This window comes from Bombus vosnesenskii, unplaced genomic scaffold (genome assembly GCF_011952255.1).
Source record: "Bombus vosnesenskii isolate JDL3184/JDL3185 unplaced genomic scaffold, Bvos_JDL3184-5_v1.1 scf7180000013265, whole genome shotgun sequence".
NCBI lineage: Eukaryota > Metazoa > Arthropoda > Insecta > Hymenoptera > Apidae > Bombus > Bombus vosnesenskii.
In genome coordinates, this window is record NW_022882925.1 from 5,508,945 (window position 1) to 5,530,356 (window position 21,412).

A 21,412-nucleotide genomic window follows, 5' to 3' on the forward strand; every position below is an offset into this window, starting at 1 on the left:
TGTCCTAGATATTTACACTTCCAGGAAGGGAAAATAATTTCAAAATAATTCATAAATATTTCAAACAGCCATTTTCCCAGCCACCATAGATTAAAATTAAGTAATTTCAAAATATAATTCAATTTCCAATTATATAAATTGGTACGTTTACGATAACTAAAGAAATAGAACCCAGGTAGAAAATTACCTATGTAGTGGTAAATATTCTAACGAATACTACACTTAACTATACTTAACTATCACCTTATTAACGTTGTTCTTAATAAACTACAATATAAGTCATTCTATCAAACTCTTTCCAAAATGATTAAACAAACCACAATCGCACAAACGCATTCCAAACCTCCAAAGCCTCAAACCAAAATCCATAGAAATCCATAGAAATTCCAAGACTCACCTATAGGACTGGTTCGTCGATCGATAGGACTGGTTCTCTCCTTCCTGTCTACAGGACTGGTTCTCTTATCGATAGGACTAGCTGACTTGTCGCTGGCGGAGCTCCTCTTCTCGACAGGGCTACTCGCGGCGCTGAGCCTTTTCCCGTCCTCTTGCGGCTGTTGCTGCGGCTCGCCGCCCTCTTGTCCAGGGCTACCGCCATTATTACCCACGCTGGTTGTTCCGTTGTTGTTGCCGGTGTTCCCAGCCACCCCGTTGTTGTTCCCAGCGCCGTTGTTATTGTTCAACACCACCGGCAAAGCGCCACGAACGTCCCTCAGCTCTCCGCGAAGCGTGGCACACTCGCCCCTGGCTCGTTCCAGCTCCCCGTCAAGCCGGGCGCCAGTCGCTGCGTTCTCCTCCACCATCACGCGAAATTTTGCCTGCAAACCAGAGACAATGGATATATGGACGTTAGAGATTTCAAGAGAGAGAAAGAGAGAGAGAGAGAAAGATCAGGAGGAAGAGAGAGAGGGTGGAGGGGAAGGTGAATGGTTGCTGAAAAGGGAGAATGTTAATCCTGCGGTAATGAGCAACATGCGAGAGGATCTTGTTACCCCGCGAGAGATTATCCACATTCGTGAAATTTAGTTCTATTGTACGGACGAGTGGAAGAGTGTTGTGAATCCCGGCGAATCTGCTTAGCTTCCTTTCGAGTCTGGTGAATGAATTTTGTTTGCAATTAGCGTGATTGAGTGAAGGAAGTTATACCGTAGATAGTATATTGAATGTATCATCTATACTGTTATTACATGTGTTGCTTGCCTACGTTATTATTGCATGCTTGCCTATTTTAGTAAAAACAATTGGAACGTACATAGGATTTTCTGAATTAATTTTATTGTTTATCTATAGGTCGCTGGACACTTATCCAAATTAAGATATGGACAGTTTTATGTTATGAAGTATTACAAAATATTGGATTATATTGCAGAATATTATATTACAAAATAAAGATAGTATTTACCGATTATACGTAACGTTAAAAATATACTGTTCAAATTAGAAATCGGCGACAAGGAGAGAACTCTTCACTCCTCGGAAACAAAGTCTCATCAGGTTCCGAGAGTATTCATCGATCGAGCCCTCGATAAGCGTCTTCCAGTCGAGCAGCGCGAAAAATCGGTTCGGAGACCGATCAGCGAAACTACCGCGTAAATTTCGCAGCACTTCTAATCGAAAGTTCCCCGCGAATTTTTATCCCGACGAAATGATATAATGGACGCAATCTCTTATTTGTTTACCTACCCTTTTGTCGCGAGAAAGAGAAGGAGGAAACGGCGAAGACAGAAGAAGAAACGGAGAAGAAAGCGAGAGAATTCGAGAGAGGAGAAAGTATTGAAAGTTCCATGAAGTTGCAACGAGGTCTATAACGCGTCTTGATCCTCGGTAGGAACTACGTTATGCACCGACGTTTCGCCAAGTTACGAACGTTAATGCGGGTCCAAAGTAAAACGAACAAACACCGAGACCGGAGATAAAAGTTTGCTTCGGCGCGAGCCGTGCAATATTAATAAGCCTACCGCGGTGGCCGCGGAACACGAATCTCATTGTAAGCCCCCCCATTGTACCGGTCGTTCCAAAAGCTCTTTACGCTCGGTTATATTGACTATGGCTCGGCAGAAGTTCGTGCCTGGTTTCCCTCGACACGAGCGAGCAAGTCACGGAACAAAGGAACGCTCGGATATTTAACATGTGCTGTCTGTAAACCAAGGTTAATAGACACAGACAGAAGATGGAGGGGAAACAGGATGTTGAAACATCGGTTTTGTATTTTCTAAACTGTATCTTGTTATGTGAAGATTTTGTAGAGATTGCGGGGGAGTGTTAAACAACATTGTTATTAGCACATTGGTTACAGTTCGCAATACCGTTTTACCCGTCTGTAACACATTTGCGGAGCTTCCGATTTTCAGTCGCTGTATTACTGTATAAATAATTTTATAATTATTATATCTATATATATAATTATAAATAATTACTGTAGCAAATAATTTTCATACAACCACTAACTACCTGTCCGTATATCGTGAAATTTTGCGTACGTGTGTGATATAAATTATCATGAAATGCGTTTTCATAATTTCGAGATTTTTAGTTCACTTGATACACTCAAATCGATTCCATACATAATTTATAAGTATACGTTGACTCGAATGCGCGTTGCACGCAGCAAACGTATTGAATAAAACAAGGTCGATAAGTGTACATGGAAGATAGAGAAAAACAAAATGTCGAAATATTGATTTTGTATTTTCTATAATATATCTTGTTCTGCGGAGATTATGGGGAAATGGCGACTAAAATTGTTGTTAAAATTAAAGTAGACTCGTGGTAGTTGCGAAGATTAATCCTTTACTAGAGGTAGTTTGCTACGCTATTTTAATGAAGCGAACGAGGAAGATTTATATACGTAGATAAGTAAATATGTTTAATGATTTAGTGTGTGACAAATTGTCGATTTTAGTATGACAAATTTAAGAACTACAAATTTCTATTATATCTTAAGAGCAGCACTTATAATTATTCATTTGTTCTCGTACGTGATTGTCAATCGTTTACCTCGTATAGAATGATATACCGAGTCGATTTCGATTGGAACAAAAATTCCAATAAATATCAGTTGCTTTTCAAAACCAACCAAATATCAATGCTTTTTGAAATTCTAGGATTTTCGTAGATTTTCAATTAGCAAACATTTTACGTTTGTAATAAACTCAAAAATTGGCTCCGTTCCACTACTGTCTTCTACAATCTTCCATTTTCTGGATTTGGAAATCCAATTTTAGATTAACTGAAGATTTATTAATCAAATCAACCAAAGGGTGCGCGGTCGTTGATTACTATAATAATTGGTAAGAACGAAGATTCGATTATAATCAAGGATAGTAGAACGAAGATGGTGGCTTTCTCTAGATAAAGCCAATTCTCAGGAATGATCGTGGAAACCCTCGAATGGAATAATAGATAGAGTCTCTCTTGTTCTGGCTAACTCAGCAACCAGTCCATTGAGATAGGTCAATGACTACGGAATGTAGCTGTTGTGGTTAGATGGGAATATCGAAACGTCTGTAACAGGCCTGTCTAAAAGGCATGCTAACCGAGATCAATAGGCCTAGGTTACCGTTTGACCTTCGAATATCGATTATGTTCTTCTGTGCAACCATTTACATTCTTGTACCATTTTACCAAATATTTAACCTTGCTGATAAATCTAGAACTTCGAAACGCAGCCAATAAATTGGAAATATTAATCAGTAGATTGGAAAAGTGGAAAATTTTCAAGTTAAATTTTAATTACTAAAAGAATTACGATACATCATTAGATGATTCGAAAAATCTAAAGTTAAATTTAAAATATTGATAAACACTTATTGTTATTTTTATAACAGATTCCATTTACATAAAAAAAAAAACAAACATAGAAAGAAATTTTAGATATAAACAGGATCAGAATGAAAAAGATAATTAAAATTAATTACCATAATAGATGCAGTTGACATACTTATGAATACTAAAGATATTAACTAACATCAAAAAACAAATAAGATTACGAGATGTAGGAAAATTCAGGAAAAAATCACATCAATCCTTGACGAGGAAATAATTAACCCCAAAGAGGGGAAGAAGTAACAGATCCAATCTCGTTACACGGTCAACAACGTTTGATCATAGTCATCGTAACAGGCTGATCAGTTAACGAGATGTTTGATTGCATTTTCAGTCAGATAAGAACCTGAAGGGAAGACAGGGAATAAAGAGAAGAGAAGAAGAGAGAAAGAGAAGGAGATATTTGATGGGCAGCGGTGAACCAGCACCGTTGGCCAAGTTCCAGGGACACAAAAGGATAGCCAGCGAGGATAAAGGCATCGCGAACTTGTTGCGTTCCCAGAGGCGCCTTCCGTTTTCCTTTCGTCGCACCGAAGTCACCCCGGCTACCGTATTCACGCCCTTTTCACACCCATGAATCGTAGGATCGCCGATAAATTTCTGTTCAATGGCCCTGGCCTTGTGGAGAAAACGTGTTGTGTATCTGCGACAGGTTCTCACCATTACTCTTTTTGTAATTTGGCAATTTAACATGTTTAAAACTTACGTATTACAGCAGAATCTCGATTACGCGAACATGGATTATTCCGATAAATATTGTGGATATGTATTCGTCTGTTAGACATTACAGTATATTGCCTGTATTATCAACATATTCATTTTACCACTTTCAGTTGATTTTTATGCTGTAACATGTCAATATGTCAAAATATAATCTTATCGTTTCATCAGTTCAGGCGAGACGTGAAATACTGGATCATATATATAAAAATAAGCAAATACTTGCAAGTGTTGAGTACAACTAAAAGCAAATACTAAATCTCTTGTGCATAATCTTCTAGTACTAGGTGGTAAATAAGTGGTGGGAAATCTTAAGTCAACGAAATCTATTTCTAGTAAATACTTCAATTTGTATGCATATGGAACCGAGTATTTACTCGAAAAATCACTAGTAAAAGCTTTTACCTTTGTAAAAGCATACTGTCCACTGACTTGATTAGGCAGTGGTAAAATCATAATCGAAATCGCAGTATCTTGCGGGATTGGGGAATCAACGATTTGCGACATTAAACGACGCAAAAATGATATTTTGAAGAAGACGATATCTCCACTAATGATATTCCCATGCATTCTGAAGTATTCACAGTATCAGAGATAGTCATCAGATGATACGAAACACAGCAAGAAAGTACTCGTAACGAATTACTAACTTTACAGAAAATATACAAGTTAGCAGTTCAGAAGGATTGGAAGAACAAAGATAATTATAACATATATATGTCGGGTTTGTCGGGTTGGCGCTGGATCTTGGAGCGCGTTGTGTTTCTTCATTAGGACATGCCATTGTAGTTGTTCAAAGAGGTTTTTATTTATAGTGATATGTACAGGTGTTGTTTAAACAAGGTTTAACTGTATAACGTAAAAGTCACTCTTAAATAACAATGTTTCTCAGGTTTAACGAATCCACGGTCAACGGGATGACTTTTTGCACATTTGGATATAAGCTATACTTGAAATGACGTTTGCTATGACGTACGCTATCTTTTTGACTAACAGACTGACGTTGTGAATCAACTCTCCAAGGTGATCATACGAATAAAAGACTGACACGACCACACTTGTCAATTACATATTGATCAACAATATTCAACAAAAGTTATCAACAAAATTCCAGGCACCGTTACTAGGCTGATTCGCGTAGAGCCGTCGAGACTTGTTTGTTAATACAACGTGTGTCCCTCAACATTAGTACTGCTACGTTCATCCCGTGACTGTGGCTACGTTCGGTGACCAGTAGTGTCACCTTAACCTCAAGTCCACTGTTATAATACTATAATGATCGGCTTAAACAAACAGTTTAACCCAAAGTATTGGGAGTCTTCCCAAAATTCCAAAAGAAAGGCTCGTTATCCCTACATATATATAATACATGTAATACGAAAAGAAGTATAATTTTCCCCGTAGGATATAGTTAAATACGAGTCGTTCGATTATCCGAAAAATTCGAATATCCCATCATCCTGAACGCAATTAGTTCGAATAATCGAAGCTCTACTGTATTAGAATGTATCATTAAAGAGATCGATTATGTGCTTTTATAATTAGAATAAAAATGAAGGAAATTGATTCATTTCACGTTTAAATGAAGTACCCATTGTTTCCCACTTTGTTCTTGAAATTTCAAACATTCATCTAGATTATCTATTTTCCCTTTAATGTGGAGTACAATTTTTATGTAAAAATATGGAAGGTCCAATGCACCCTTAGGGTAATAATTATGATCGAAGGGTCTGAGTTACGTCTGGGACGACAACAGAGTTCAATCTGGCTTCTACGAGAGATTCTCATCTTGTGGTGCAACGCGGCATGAAATATGCATTACATCAGGGGCATCAGCGATTTTTCGCTCGTATTGAATTACGTTGGTGTTGACTTTGTTGCATATCCTTATCATGTATGCGAACACGTATTTATACGACGTACGTATCGAGCGTTCAAGTAGATGACTAACTTTTTATCAAACCTATTTATGAATTTTAATTCAATTTTCCTTCGGCTAATTTTATTTTTAATATTGTTTACCGCACAATTGTTCATGCTATTCCTTTACAATATATGATTTGATAGTATCGTTATTAACTCAGTAGGAAAGCAGCACATAAGTATTTTATAACCCACTTCACTACTATATTCTAATTTTATCGCATCTCCGTGTATAGTCCTCCATTAGATTTTTTAGCGTTCCGGAATCCCTCTAGCGTAACCCATATCTTCTCTCCTTCTCCTTCTTCGTTTAATAATTTTTTAGTACCTAGTAAACTAGTTTTTAAGATACAATGAAAGCACGCGTTAACCATTAAGGGGTACCTTTACCCTAAAGAACCACAAAGTAGCAAAAGAAAAAAGAAATCGCTTGATACTTCTATCAAGGTTCCTAACAAGCTAACAAAGTTTAAAAACGATTGAAGTTTTCCAATTACCGAAGTTCCTTATACATCGATTTGACACTTTTCAATTCGCACTGTATAAGGAAAAGGAAACAAACGCGTCAAAAAGGTACACTGATTGGAAAACACTCTTGGCCGAGATCTCTGGCAGAGTTTACAAAGTTGACAAATTGCTAAAGTTTCTCACATACCAATTGAACAATTTGCAGCTCTACTCGTACGAAAAAAGAAGCGTCTGCGTAAAAAAAAGTCGACGACTCGAAGATTTGAAGATCCTAATACGTAAAAAGCGAATGAAGGAATCAAACATAAATTTTTAAAAATCTTACATCAATCTTCAAAACGAAACGATGCGTCCTCTAAAAAAAAAAAAAAAAAAAAAAAAAAAGAATAAACCAACTAGAGAAGACGCTGAAGGAGCGTTTAATAAGTGAGACCACGCATTCACGAGAAAGTCAAAAGTGTAAAATTGCATAGAAAGCACATAATATGAAAAGATACATAAAATATTAAAAATATAGTGCCTTGCATCAGGTATAATACTTAGCAGATAAAACAATTTTCCACCAAGTCTGTACTTTTCCAATTATATTCTCAAAAATATGAATTTGCATAGAAATTCGCTGTCTACTAATAACACCAACTAAATAAGCCTTGGGTATCAAGCAATGTCGTATAGATACAGGATGAAAACGGCAAGGCAAACGCGGCTATACCGCAGCTCCGTCACAATGCCTCAGGATAGTTTACGTGTTGAAAGAACTTGTGTATAGATTGTAGCATGCCGGAGTAAAGTGCAATGGAGTTGCCAGCTATATTATCAGTAGTCTGCTTCGATATATAGGTCAACGTTTCAGAGATTACATCTTTCATGGGGAATAAAACCTTGGTTGAACTGTTGCAAGGAAATCGATATGCGGTCGATGGTATCGACGTTATCGAGCCTAGCAGAGCCGAACCACGGATATTGTTCCGCTGTTCTTTCCTTCTGTTGATTATCGATAAACCATCTGCCAGATACGCGGACGTAATTATCGTTTCTGGTACAATTGTCGTTGTGGCTCGAATGAAGCGAATCGTGAGATGAGTTGATTAATTCCGTTCGACTTTCCCAATTTTTATGTTCGCCATGTTACTCTTCTTCTAATCAACAAACAGAATTTTAACGTCCACAGAAAAATGTTGGTATTGTAAAAAGGTAGAATTGCCTGAGTCAACTAAGCTTCAAAGTCAACAGCTTCAAATTCGATCTTGAATTTTGCACGTAATAATCGAGCTTGTCGTATATGAGGATTAGAGATGACGTTTAACAGTGGTTTGTCACGATGATCGCAGAATCACGATCATGGTCGTGATCTAACTTCATTCACGCGTGTAACCGTGACTTTTCGATCTTGAGTGAATTTCCTCACTATGATCGTAATTCCCGATCTTGACTGAATTACTTCTTATAGGATACTCCGATACAGCTTACATAAAAGTATCTGCATGCAATGTAAAATTAAAATTTAGGATATAAAATTTTCTCTGTATAAGGTAAATTTACTTCATTTGGTATTAAAGACAAAATAATTCAATTTTCTTTGCTTTCTGTTATATCGGTATTTTAAAGAACAAAATATTGATTCTTCCTTCCTATTTCAAAATCGTGATATCCATTTGATATCGTTAATAAGAACGCGAAGAACAGTTATGTTCTCCACTAATCAGAAACAATCACAAAATATCGCAGATTACTGTGGAAAAGCGCGGGAGAAAGAGTTATGGAAAATTGTATAGTTTTATTTTCTTTCATGAATTATATAAAACATTTAAATGTATCCTTGTGTGTATTTTTTAGAAAGCCTTCAGCTTCTAGAACGTCGTAGTGGTAGTGTTTCCAAAAGTAATCTCAGTATTCTTAAAACATCCAGAGATTTTTCTTTTATATTAAGAAATACAGAAAAATGTTTGGTGTTGTTAAACGAAATATGACTGTGCAAAAGGAACATCTAAAATTGATGAACTCCATTAATTCCTATTTCAAAGCTTTTTAAGAGGATCTCCCTTCGTAAATCAATTTTTGCATCGAGAAATTAGCTAACGCCAGCTGTTGGCAAGGGGAAAATTCATATTTAAAAAGCATTGGTATAACAACAGTATAATAATAATAATACATTGTAGTAAACGATGCAGTAATTATCATGTTTGTCATTGCATACATCAGCCACGACGAAAATAAGGGTCGAACGAGCAAAAACGAAGAGGAACTAGAGGTTAACGAAGAAAAAGAAGGGAGAACGCAGAGAATGAACATTACTGGAGCCACTCGAATTTATGAAATTGCAATTTCAGCCACGGCTTTCATCGCACTCGGAGCAATTTATCTCGCTACCAGAGCAAGGAAACTACCTAATCCTTTTCCTTATTCCCTCGGATTTCCTTTCCACTGATAATCTTAAGGGTCCTCTACGAAATTTAATTAGTAAATGTATCTCAAAGAAAAAAAAAAGGAATGAAGGAGAAAGTACAGATGGATATATGTAAAAATTTTTATTTTTTTTATTTATTCATATATATATAATGTAAAATATATATTAAACAATCTGCACATCTATAAGAAGAAATTTAACGCTGGGGAAAGGGCGAAGATACGGAAATTTTATAATAATCTAGTATTTTTAAATTTTACCCTAATCTTGTTATTTTTAATTCATGAATTGAATCTTCCACGCAAAGAGATATATGAAATAAGAAAAGTTTTAATAATAATTTTCAGATTATTTAATAAATGTTACCATATTGAATTTAGAGTTTCTGCAAGAAATTACGAAATATAGGGATGAGATCGAACTAAATGCCATTTAGGAAATGGCTTCAGTTTCACTTACGGTTGTTCGCAATGGCCAAACCGACAGTGTTCCGCGCACCGGTTATGTAATAAGTATTCATTTCACCGGTCTGGGGGGGTTTGGGGCACATTTAATTCCGGAGCAGAATACACGAGGAACACTGTGTACGTATAAAGTACGGAAGAATTATGGCCATTCATAACCGCGAGAGCTTACAGAATTAACAGCAACGAGGCTGCGTGACACGAAACAACAGGAAACGTGGACCGCCATGCTATTTAAATCATACGTCCCTTGTCGAGCCTCTAATGTAGGTCAAACTCAAATTACTTACGACAAAGTATTCCGTGATATGTTTTCTACAAACATTACGCAGCATCTCGGTATACTGTCAGAAAATTTCATAATTTCCAAGAAAACTCGACGTCGTTGGTGAGAATTTTTCAGAGACACTGGCGAAGATTTTATAGAGGTGCTCAGTAAAAACGTAGTACGAGGGTATTCTTGCCAGAAATGACATGTGTATATATGGAAAACGATATCAAATCTGTTTAATCTAAATCAGGATAAATTAGTGAGATCCATATTTATTTAGGGCAGAAGTTTGAAATTTATTAAATTTTATTTTTATGATAGATTAAAATTATATTATAATTTGAAAGATTTTTCTATTAAATTTTACTTGTTGCGTGGTCTTAGAGTTCTCCGGACGTTCACATTCTTTTGTTCCCAAATAATATTTCTAAACACATTTTTATAATGCTTCCTTACATTTTTTTAAAATTAATTTATGTCAATGCACTATACCACTCCATTTATTTATCTAGATTTTTATGCTTGGCAGGGCACGAATAACCTAAATACGTTTTATCGACCTTCATATAAAGAACTTCCACCGCACATTACTCCCCCAATTTCTCAACCTAATGCAACCTTTCGCAAAAAAGACCACATTGAAACCACAGAAGAGAAGCGAATAATTTAACACAGAGAAGGCAGAAGTAGGATGAAAGCAGCGGGAAAGAGGCACGCGTGAATAAGGGTTGAGAAGTAACCAAAGCTGAAGACAACCAAAGCAAAAGTACATCCTCGTTCATAAGTTATTAGAACTTTTAAGAATCATTATCTCATCTGAAGCGTTTGGTTATACAAAATTCTGTGCAATATTATAATCTCATAATTTAATATTCAGGTTATCGTTGCATTTATTGGTATTTAGTTCCACACATGTCACGAACTATTTTAGATTTAGATTTTACGCAGACTTTTTGAAGTTTTTCAATGTGATTCACTGATTTTCCCAACAGGATTTATAGAGGCAAACATGTACTATAACTTACTATATTATTGCAGTACTTGCAATTAGTTTCAACAAATTCTTGCTACACTAAATCGCAATATCCCACAAATACAAAATTCTGGTTGAACCATAGAGACGAACCAATCTGCCATAGACACTTTATTTTCTGGTTCTTGATATCTTTTCTCGTCGCATCTAAAATACACGAAATTTTCTCGTTCTTTCGTTAGTATATCAAAGACTAATAGTGTCTCGTAATATGTCTACGGAGTTTAATTATTCTGCGCAACGCTTGAGGCTGAATTCTAAGGTGTTGAATCTTAGCTAACCCAAATAACGAAACCTCACCCTACTTATGAACGAGAATGTACACAGAACGTCGTTTCGTAATGATTACGACGTTCCGGTAATAAATGCAGCAGAACCAAGCTTCCCTTAAAACTCCAATTAGCAGCAGCCAGTGATTTAATTGTTTTCGAGAAGCGTGAATGTCATCGTACTCTCGCCGTGTCGAGCTTTTCTCTCGATTCAACGTTAAACACGTTCAGCGCTATTCGCACCAGTTATACACGTTAATTTGGCCACCGTCTTCTAATTGCACCGGTGGCGAATCGCGACGATGCTAGTCGGCCTACATGGAAAACGTAAATCCAACCTGGAGACCAAAGGAGAAGTAATTTCTAGAATTACAAGAAACGCTGAACGTCGAAAAAGCCTTTGACGAAGGTCTAAGCGAAGGATTGAGTCGGCACGAATTAATTGGATTGATCGCGACGGTTACTTTCCGTCTCTGTACTTCCGGTTCTTTGACTACCTTGAATTTTGTGTATTTTCGGGACTTTTTAAATCTCCTAGAGCTTTGTTTGAGAAAGAGTAAATGAAAGAAGAAGGTTGGTATATTTGCTGTTGGATACTCTGTTATAAGAATATTGAGGTTCATTGTAAATTGGCTTTGAATGGATTGAGAAAACACTAGACAATTTGAGAAAATTAAATCATTAGCGCGTTCACTGCAAATTTCGTGCATTTTTTCCTGGAAGCAATACGTTGAAATATAGTAAATCGTAATATTTCATTCTTCATAATATTTTCTGAATCATTTACATCGTTGAAAATGTTTTAGTCTATGAAATTTATCTTACTTCAATCATTCTGAGAAATATATTAACGTAGATGACCAGTTTAGAGTTGTTAACAATTTTTAGTCATTACTTCCTAACGATCTATGTAATGCAATTTTACTTAAAAGTTAAATAACACGCAACTTCATATATCTCAACACATCTTAAAAAATGAATAAATATTAGATGACACATTCCAACTAAGATGGACACTATATTGTAAATAAATCTCACACCCTTGCTGACCTCGTTCTCCGAACAATCCTCCACTTATCTGGCGACTGTACTAATTTGAAGGGCCCACAAGCGGTTCTTGGAAGTTGCGTAAATAGGGACGCGCTACTTTTAAAGGAATGCAACGGATCCGAAACGAAATGTTCGAAGGAGAAACGGACGGTCGTCGTTAGCCAGGAGTTAATTATAGACAGGAGCGCGTAATTTTGGCCGCGTTAAGTTTATATTCATCTGTCACGCTCTGAAAAGGTTCACTGCACCCGGTTACACCGCGGCACCGGCTGATACGACGCGCTTCGCGAATTCGAAATTAAATGTTTCACCCGTTGTAACCTCGCTCCCAGAGAATTATGCTACCACTACGCCTTTGCCCGGAAACCGGCACCCGTTCGCTTTGATCTCGTCTTCCTCGCTTAACCCTTTAGCCAGGCAAGTTATTGCGACAATAACGAGGATAGCTGAAATTTTCCCTATTATTTAATCGTGTACAAGATCAGGGAATGCATTTTACAAACGAAATTTAATAACGGATAATGTACGGATGATTTTATACTTTTAGATTTATATCTAATATTTCAGTAGTAGTGTTTCCAATTAGAATGTGGAATTTAATCGAATATGTACATGGTTCTCATTGGGAGATTGTAACAAGAATTTAAGAAATTTTATGGAAACTTTAAATTTGTCAATTTACGAATGCACTCCTTTCTTTAAATCTTCTTCAAATACTATAATTATAAAATATTAGATAGTTACTAATATAATTGCGCGAAAAACACTTGATTCAGTAGCAACAACAATAACTACACCTGATATGTAGTTACATCTGTAATAAGTAAAGCGACAATAATTGAAATACATACAACGATCATAACATACAAAAGTATATAAAACAGTATACAGTATAAAACAGTAAAGAAGTATACAGATCTATTTGTTATAAAATTTAATAGGTGAAACAAATTTCTTCAAATTTCGCGGTCCTGTTTACAACAGTATGAATTCACATAATCGTATAACCCGTTTACAGCACCAACATCAACAGAAATAACTGCCTAATCACGCAACTTTCTCCACTATACCATCAAGGATCACCAGGAAAAAAACACGGACAGATATCATGAAAACGTCGAGGAAAACGTTATCATTTAGTAAGACAATCGCCGCTCTAAACCTGGAGACAATGATTCCTCGTGTTCCCTCCACACTCTCACACAACGACCAACGATGCGAGTGCCCGGCGGCTTCACCGAGTGCACGCTGAGCGAGTTCCTCCTGCATTCGATTCTCCTTTCAATGAGGCATCAGTAATGCGGCAGCGTGAAAAGGAAAGAAAGAGAAAAAATTGTCGGGTTCGGTGAAAGATGCACGTACTAACATACATCTAGAACGATGTGTATATGGGCCATATGAAATGCATTATACCCGAACGATCGATTCCGTTGCATATTCAACGGAGCTCGAGAGGGAACAGGAGAAAGCTAAAGGCGCATTGTTAACGCGCGCACAAAGTGCCGTGCTCGGTAAACATATCGGGGAAAAGACTACTGGGTCACGATGTCTACTACCTTTTTAATCGGGCTGCAAGTATATTATTCCCATCGTAATTTCAGAGGGCGAAGCGAGTACGTTCTAATGTATTAGCAGCGACGATATTCTCGCCACCAGAAATCCTCCTGGGAAGTGGCCTCCTCGAATTCAAACGCGCGAAAGATGTAAGAAAGCATTTGGTAAGCCGGCAAATCGAGAAATTTTCTCCATTTCTACCTCGGTTTTTACGAGGCAAGATAAGATAAAGAGGAAATAGAGGATAAATTTTTAGCGGAGTGAAAAGTTGCGTTCGGAGAAGGAGATTTTTGGAGATTATTCTTGTCGTGGTTAGCCTTGATGTGGGAATATTTCGTTGGGAATAATTTTAAGAGCTTTGCAATTTGAAGGAATATTAAGCTTAGAAGATAAATGTTATGTATGTATATTAATTTTAATAGTACATTAGCAATTCTGTTATCACCATTGTATTGTCTATCTATACAGGCTCATGAAAACGTTCCAACACTTATCATAGAAAATTCTTATGTATATACATGTCGGGTTTACATTAGAATTAGAGTTAGGGGCGTGAAACGAATCTTCGTTCGGACTACACGATGTCGTTATGCAATAGAGAAGACATTGACTAGTGCGAATACGATTATTATAGAATTAGACAAGTAACCGTGGTAATTAGATACTCGAGAAACTAATGACAATGATCTTAGGTTCAATAACGAATCCGCCGTCAACGGGATGATAGGTGAACATGCTCACAATATCTAAGTCGAACTCTTTGTTAAAACGTGCAACATCCACCGAGCATACAGACACAAAGTAACTCGCTAATACGACCTCACGAGAGAATGACTTTCCGTCGCGATGATGCTGCGGAGGAAAACTATGATGGGGTGTGTCTAAGGACACGAGATCATCGGATTCGTCGAGGATAGCCTTCGTTCAGGAGGCGAGGGAAATTGGCGTTGCTGCTAATTGGTCAATCTCCATATCGGTGGTTAGAAAAAGATGCTAGCCGCCCTCGAGGAAAAGTTGCTGATGGGAGACGCCGTTCGTTGAAAAATAGGTCTCTCCTATCTTCCCGTAGTTGGGACAAAGACTGTTTGTCTGTTTGAAGGATTTTAGGTAACTAGATCTTAGTGTTTATAACGGCCCTCAGGCTAGCTGATCACGTACTGTGGAGACGCGTCGGCATCTGGTAACCATCATACCCGAAGAATAGGATCTGCGTGTGGCGAGCCACGGGACAGAAACCGTTGGAATGTTTACTGTCGCGTGCCGCTACAAATATTTCTTTTAAGGAGATCTATAGAATTACTCCGTACCTTTGTTAGACAAAGCGTTCATCCCGTGACCGCGGCTACGTTCGGCGACTGGCTGTCGCCTCGAGCCCAAGCTCACTATCACAAATCTCGAACAAATACAATCGGATCGAAAGACGACAATTGTTTAATTACGCCTATGATAGAATATAGATTACGGTGTTAGGGGATTATCCCGAAGTTCCAAAGGGGAGGCTTCGGTGTCCTTTCATCTCCGACATAAACATGTACGTTCTCATGTTAGTTTCCAACTTTTTCAACGGAATCATCATAGTTGAGTTTCATTAGAGTGTTAATGAAATTTTAACATGGAAGTATAACACGCGTAATATATTCGTAAAAAATGTCTACAAGTGCTCGAATGTAATGTATGCTCATCTGTGATACTTTAACGATCCCATTGAAACTGCCAAAAGAAAGATAAAGGAAATAAAGTAGAAACAAAAAATAAGGAAGGACAGAGAATTTTCATCAATGCAATTGCCCAAGGCAATTAGAAAATTCAGGCTTAACCGCATGACTCGAGGCTAATTCGAAGCTTACAAGTTCGACCGCAATTTCCCGCGAACTTGTAAAGTATGAAATTCGGTTTCACGTATAATTTGTAGCTTGTCTTTCGAGAACCAGGTCCGCATTATATTCCTTTCTGTTTGCGAAACGCCGTTGCGACTCGCCAAATTGCTTTTCCACTCTTTATCGAACGCGAAACTTCTCTCTGAACCTCTGAAAACTGCTCTCACGAGCAAGGCGTGTTTCTATTTGCATTTGAAACGTGGACCCTCTTTTCTGGGTTCCTCTCGTTCTTCGACCAGAGCGAACCAGAGAATTGCTCATTTAATGGTGTGCATGATCCGCGAGAAAATTGAAGTTTCCAACCTGTTCGTGCGGAACGTTGTTTACCGGCGATGTTTTTTCCTCGATTTCTTTTTCGTTCGCTCTCCTGAGATGATATCTCCGCTCATATTGCTCCTCCCGGCGATTCGTTTAATCGTGACTAGCTTCTGCTGTGCTGTTCGCAAGAATCGCAGTCGATGCAGTTGCAGTTTCTAACTATATTTTTGACATGTTAATCCAAGTTTAACTATCGCAATTCTAGTATTTTTATGTGATCCTTATAATTTAATTCGTAGAGTGGTATTTTATAATTATTATTAGGTAATCTTCATTCATAAATTGTCAATTCGTTAACAAGATCGTAATGGAATAGTAACATCGTGTTATGTTAAAAGATTAGCTTTTAAAAGATACTTTTAATATTGAAATTCTATTATTGTTATGACATTTTTATAATTTAATTCATAGAGTAATTCCATAATTACTATTCGATAATCTTGATTCTTAAATTGCTAATTTATTAACACGATTGTTATGGAATGATGACATCTTATTATGCTAAAGGATTCATTTTTAAAAGGTATTTTTCATATTGAAATTTCATTATTTTTATGATTTCATGCACGAGGTAATTTTCTATCGTTAATATCGAATGATCCCAGCTCTATAAAATTGCAGATTTATTAGGAACGACTCGTAGCCGACAATCGAGATACAATTAGCGAGTTGGAGGATATACAGCGCAGGGCTGCTTCGCTTCAGATTCCCTGTAGCGATCCGCGTGAGTCACGGAGAAAGCCAGAGAGAGGAAGAAATATATATGAAGAGAGAAGAGTTTTGAGTGGTCTTTTTCCTCTGTGGCCTGATTCAGCTCGCTTCGCGGTGGTAAAAATAAAGGAATGCAAATTTAATTACCGGAGTACTCGGCACGTCGACGAACCGCGGGGAGCTACATACATTTCGCAAGTACAGACCCATGACATTTCGCAAAAATTTTAGTTCCAATTAATCTTGTCACCATATTTCCCCGCGTTCTCTCTCCTTCTGTAAAATATCTAACGGTTGGCCCGCGTGTAACGTTATTATATGCGATATTACGATCGAACAAAAATGACAATGTCATTCGCGTTAATTGACACGACAGATCCCTGCCATAAGTGGATAAATAATCTCCATTTAGTACGATGCAGTTCTTTTTTCCGTCCCTCTGAACAACGATTTAATTATTCATCCATTCAAAAGCTAATGGTAATATGTAATGCGTAATTGAATGAATTATGTCGTCGTTAAATAAAGTAGCAAGAAATTGTGCGATAATGTTTGACTGATTTTTTACATTATTCAGCTATGTTTCGGTATTCATTAATGTATAAAATATTAGATAATGTTTTAATAATTCCTCTGTGCGATAAATTTTGTAGTACGGCATATAATGATTCATGGCATGTGCTGTCGATACGGTGTCCATCACTGCCACCATTAAACTGTCATTCCGAATCGCTCATTTTTCAAATGGAATTCGTTTTATTCAATTTTTCACATAAAATCCATTTTTTTTTTCGAGTTAAATTGTAGTGAAAAATATTTTTAAAGAATCTGTGCTCTATACATATAGATAATATTTATGTATTCTTTATTTTATATACATATATATTTATAGTATATAATAATATAATATATGGAGAATATATATTTATTCTCTATGTCATATATCATAGAAAATATTTTTCATAAAGAGCAAACTAGAACCAAAGCTGTACTGACATCAAATGTACCATTTAATAGAACTAAGCACCGATTTTCATATCTTTGATACAGTATCATTCGAACGATATTACTAAGCCATATTTCGATGTATATCGACTGATTGAAGCACTGCACAATATAAAATAACAATGTGTGATTAAGGTAAATCCTATCTTTTAGCGCCATAAATCGCTATTATTCACGTTCGAATAATCGCACGAATGGATGAAAAAGAAAAATCAGTCAAATGGGTTGCGAGCTTTCACGCGCGTGAACTCACGCATCACGCGAGCATTATGCGTGCCTTAACACCAACCGTAATGGATTAATCCCCTTTTTACTGTGCCTTCCATACAGAATCGTATTCCCAGCGCGATTCACTGTCACACCGAAGGAAATGTCATCCATCACTCGGGTTGTCTCGAAACTGTGTGCTCGAAAAAAGGCTTGACAGACGAACAGACGGATATGTGTTCAACATAAGCCGATTTGATAGGGAAAAGGTGAGTCTGTATCCGTTTTCAGGTATATATATACACCTATCTACAGTTGTAAGGAATAAAGGTGAGTTGCTATAGCGTAGAATTTACGCGTACTCCGTTCGAAGCTAGGGATAAGTAGTATTAGACAGTCACTGAACGGACAAGTCGATTCTACTGGGAATATGCACGAAACACGCTGCGCACGTCTGTTATACACGTGCAAATAGCTTCAGTAGCAGCTAATTTTAATGAAATATTTTATCGTATTAACGTTGGACGAAGAATCGTAGGTTTTAAAAATAAGATTTGAATTACGGTGAATTATGTGTCAGCTTATAATACTGATAAATCTTTTAGTATCTCGAAATTTTATTCCAAAGGGGTTTCTTTTGATATTGTGGGCATTTGAATTGAAGTCAAGCTGTTGAAAACCAATCAGTCTCTACTTTTTGTAAATCTTATACCGAAATAATGTTCAGCTTCCAGGAAATGGATAATTCGGATTAATTCGGTCTAATAACTCAAAGAATAAAATGTAAATGGTAAATGTAGTCCATTGCTAAAGATCTCTTCGTCCTTTGAAATTTTATTCCAAAGTTCTTGCTCATATTCTGGCCACAGCAATATTAATCGCGGCAGGTGAATAATGGTCGAAAAATTGAAATTCGAGTACAGAATTGGGGCCATTGTTAATTTCTTTGATCCTCTGAAATTTTATTCCACAATTTTTGCCAATATTACGGTAACAGGAATGTATTAATTACTGAGAGTGAATAATGGCGCAAAATATAAAATTTAAATAGCGGTCCATTGCCGAGTTCTTTCATTCTTTGAAACCTTATTCCAAAGCTTCTATTTATATTCATATTTCAAAATTATTTTCCCAATTACATCAGAGATCAAATCTTCCGTTTTCTGTAGATTTCTCCTTCCTCTTAAATTATTGATAATAAAATTCTCGCTGGTATGAACCGTAAAAGTCAATTCTCTGGATTTTCCAAGAACTTCCCGATGCGGAGGAGCAACCTTCATACCACGAACTTCATAAAAATCGAGAATATATGTGAACGAAAAAGGGGAAGCCGCGAGGAAAAGAAAGGAAAGAGACGATTCACCGGAAAGCATAGCAGGGTACTATTCAGTAGCTTGATAAACACACCGCACGGAGGAAAAGGCTGAAAAAGAGTGGAACAGGAGTGGAAAAAATGCGGAAGAGCGTCTCCTGATCTGCATTTTTCATTTAGTCCCTGTTCCCTTCGGATAAAATGCATTAACGAGTGCTCGCGTGAATCATACTGCACCCCATACGGACCACTGGTTACCATGGACGAGTAGCAATTCGGAATAACAGTGCAAACAGCATCGGTGCGGTTATTCGTTCGCGACATCATCGTATATTTAATTTTGTATACACCATTTGCATATCGAGCTCGCTTTGCATCTTGCTGAGACTTCAGAAACGCTGATTTTCAAATCAGCAAATTTTCAGATCAATCAATCACTTTCTTTGCTTTTTACAGGGTCTCTGAACATCGTAGTGCAAGTAGGAGAGTTTTAATTCGTTGCCCTCTTATTTTGCAATTTATATTCGAATTAATACTTATGTTAGAATAGGCTATGGAAATTGCGTTCGTTTATACGATGGAATATAAAATTCTTTTGGAATCTTCTTTAAGCGTATTATTGCTTGTAAAAAGTAGAATAAAACAAAGTATTCATTTGTGTTTAAATTCGCAAATGGACGAATGGAGCTGATGGTCGATTAACACTTTAACGAAAGAATATACCAGTTATCGGTCTACTTAAAAATTTCATTAACCATGGCAGATAATTTTTAAACGTAAAATATAAATATTTGAAATAATACGTAACTCGGAAAACGTTGAAGAAATTATATAGGAATATTAATAGAAGCCTCTCTAATATAGATGTAAATGTTCATACTAATATCTCAAACCAAAATGCAACAATTTGAAGAAAAATTGATGAATTTTCTTTTATTTTCTGAACGTGTTCCGGAAGGATAAAAATAAAACTAAGTACGTCGATGTCGGTGAAGCGTTAACCTTCTAGATATCGCAGAAGTTGTACAGTTCTCTGAGGCGGGAATTACTTGAAACGGAGAGGAACCAATTTCTCTAGCTTCCTCGATACTTTCAGCGATAATTTCGTTAGAAATACGTCGAAGGAACGATCGAAATCTGAACATTACTGGCTTCACGCTCGATTTCAACTTCGAGATATGTCTCGTACAGAATTCTCTCGCGTGCACCCTCATCCCTTTTCTCCCCAGATATTTTTCACCGGTGCTATTGATCATTCTCGTCGACAAGGTGTGAGATTGAAAACGTGTCTGTTCGTACCGGCGCGGCGCCGCGGACAATTTCCGCTGCGTCCTCGTTTTCGGCTGGAGGACCTCTTTCTGTTAATTTTAGAAAGGACTGTCGGTTCTGCTAGGAATCGTGACTAGAAAATGAGGAAAACCTTGGTGGCAAGATGCAGATAATTCATTTTGTTTACGCTCGTTGTGCTTATACAACTTTATTACATTATTTTACTGTTTGGTCTTCGTTGGATTAAAGCACGCGCATGCCTGGGCGTGTCTGACTAGTTACTGACTAATACTACTTCTCGTTTGTTATAATAGGAAATCAGACAATAAATCTTCGTTCCAGGAAAATTTCAACTAATATAAGAAATTATTTCTTGATTTCGCTGCTCTGCGTTTACGTAGAGTTTAATTTATCCCTTTGGGAAAACTCCGAAGTGTCTTATGGGCATAAAAGCTTCCTATGATAAATGTTCAAATATTCTCGCGAGCCAATGTATATTTTGATAATGTCTATTGAAAACATATAGCATCCATTTCGAGTTATACAGACCCGAGCGCAGCGGGATTAACGTTTCCTCGACTCAACAGGAATATTCAATGCCATTAACTCACTCGACGATCGAACGAAGAGGCGAAAGCCGATTCTCAAACAAAGAAGGCAACACAGTGGATTATCCTTCCCGATCTAGCAGCAACAGCCACTATCCACAATCGTCGTGCAATTAATTAC

At 37.1% G+C, this 21,412-nt stretch overlaps 1 protein-coding gene across 18 annotated transcripts in view; it reads right to left on the bottom strand.

Annotated features, from left to right (window-relative positions):
* Positions 1–21,412, bottom strand: part of LOC117243119 (kazrin) — a 140,437-nt gene that overhangs the window by 33,452 nt on the left and 85,573 nt on the right. For all 18 annotated transcript variants that reach the window (XM_033510341.1, XM_033510331.1, XM_033510342.1 and 15 more), the window contains one exon: positions 398–818. In XM_033510341.1, the coding sequence (XP_033366232.1) occupies positions 398–818 (421 nt within the window). The remainder of the gene's footprint in view (positions 1–397; positions 819–21,412) is intronic.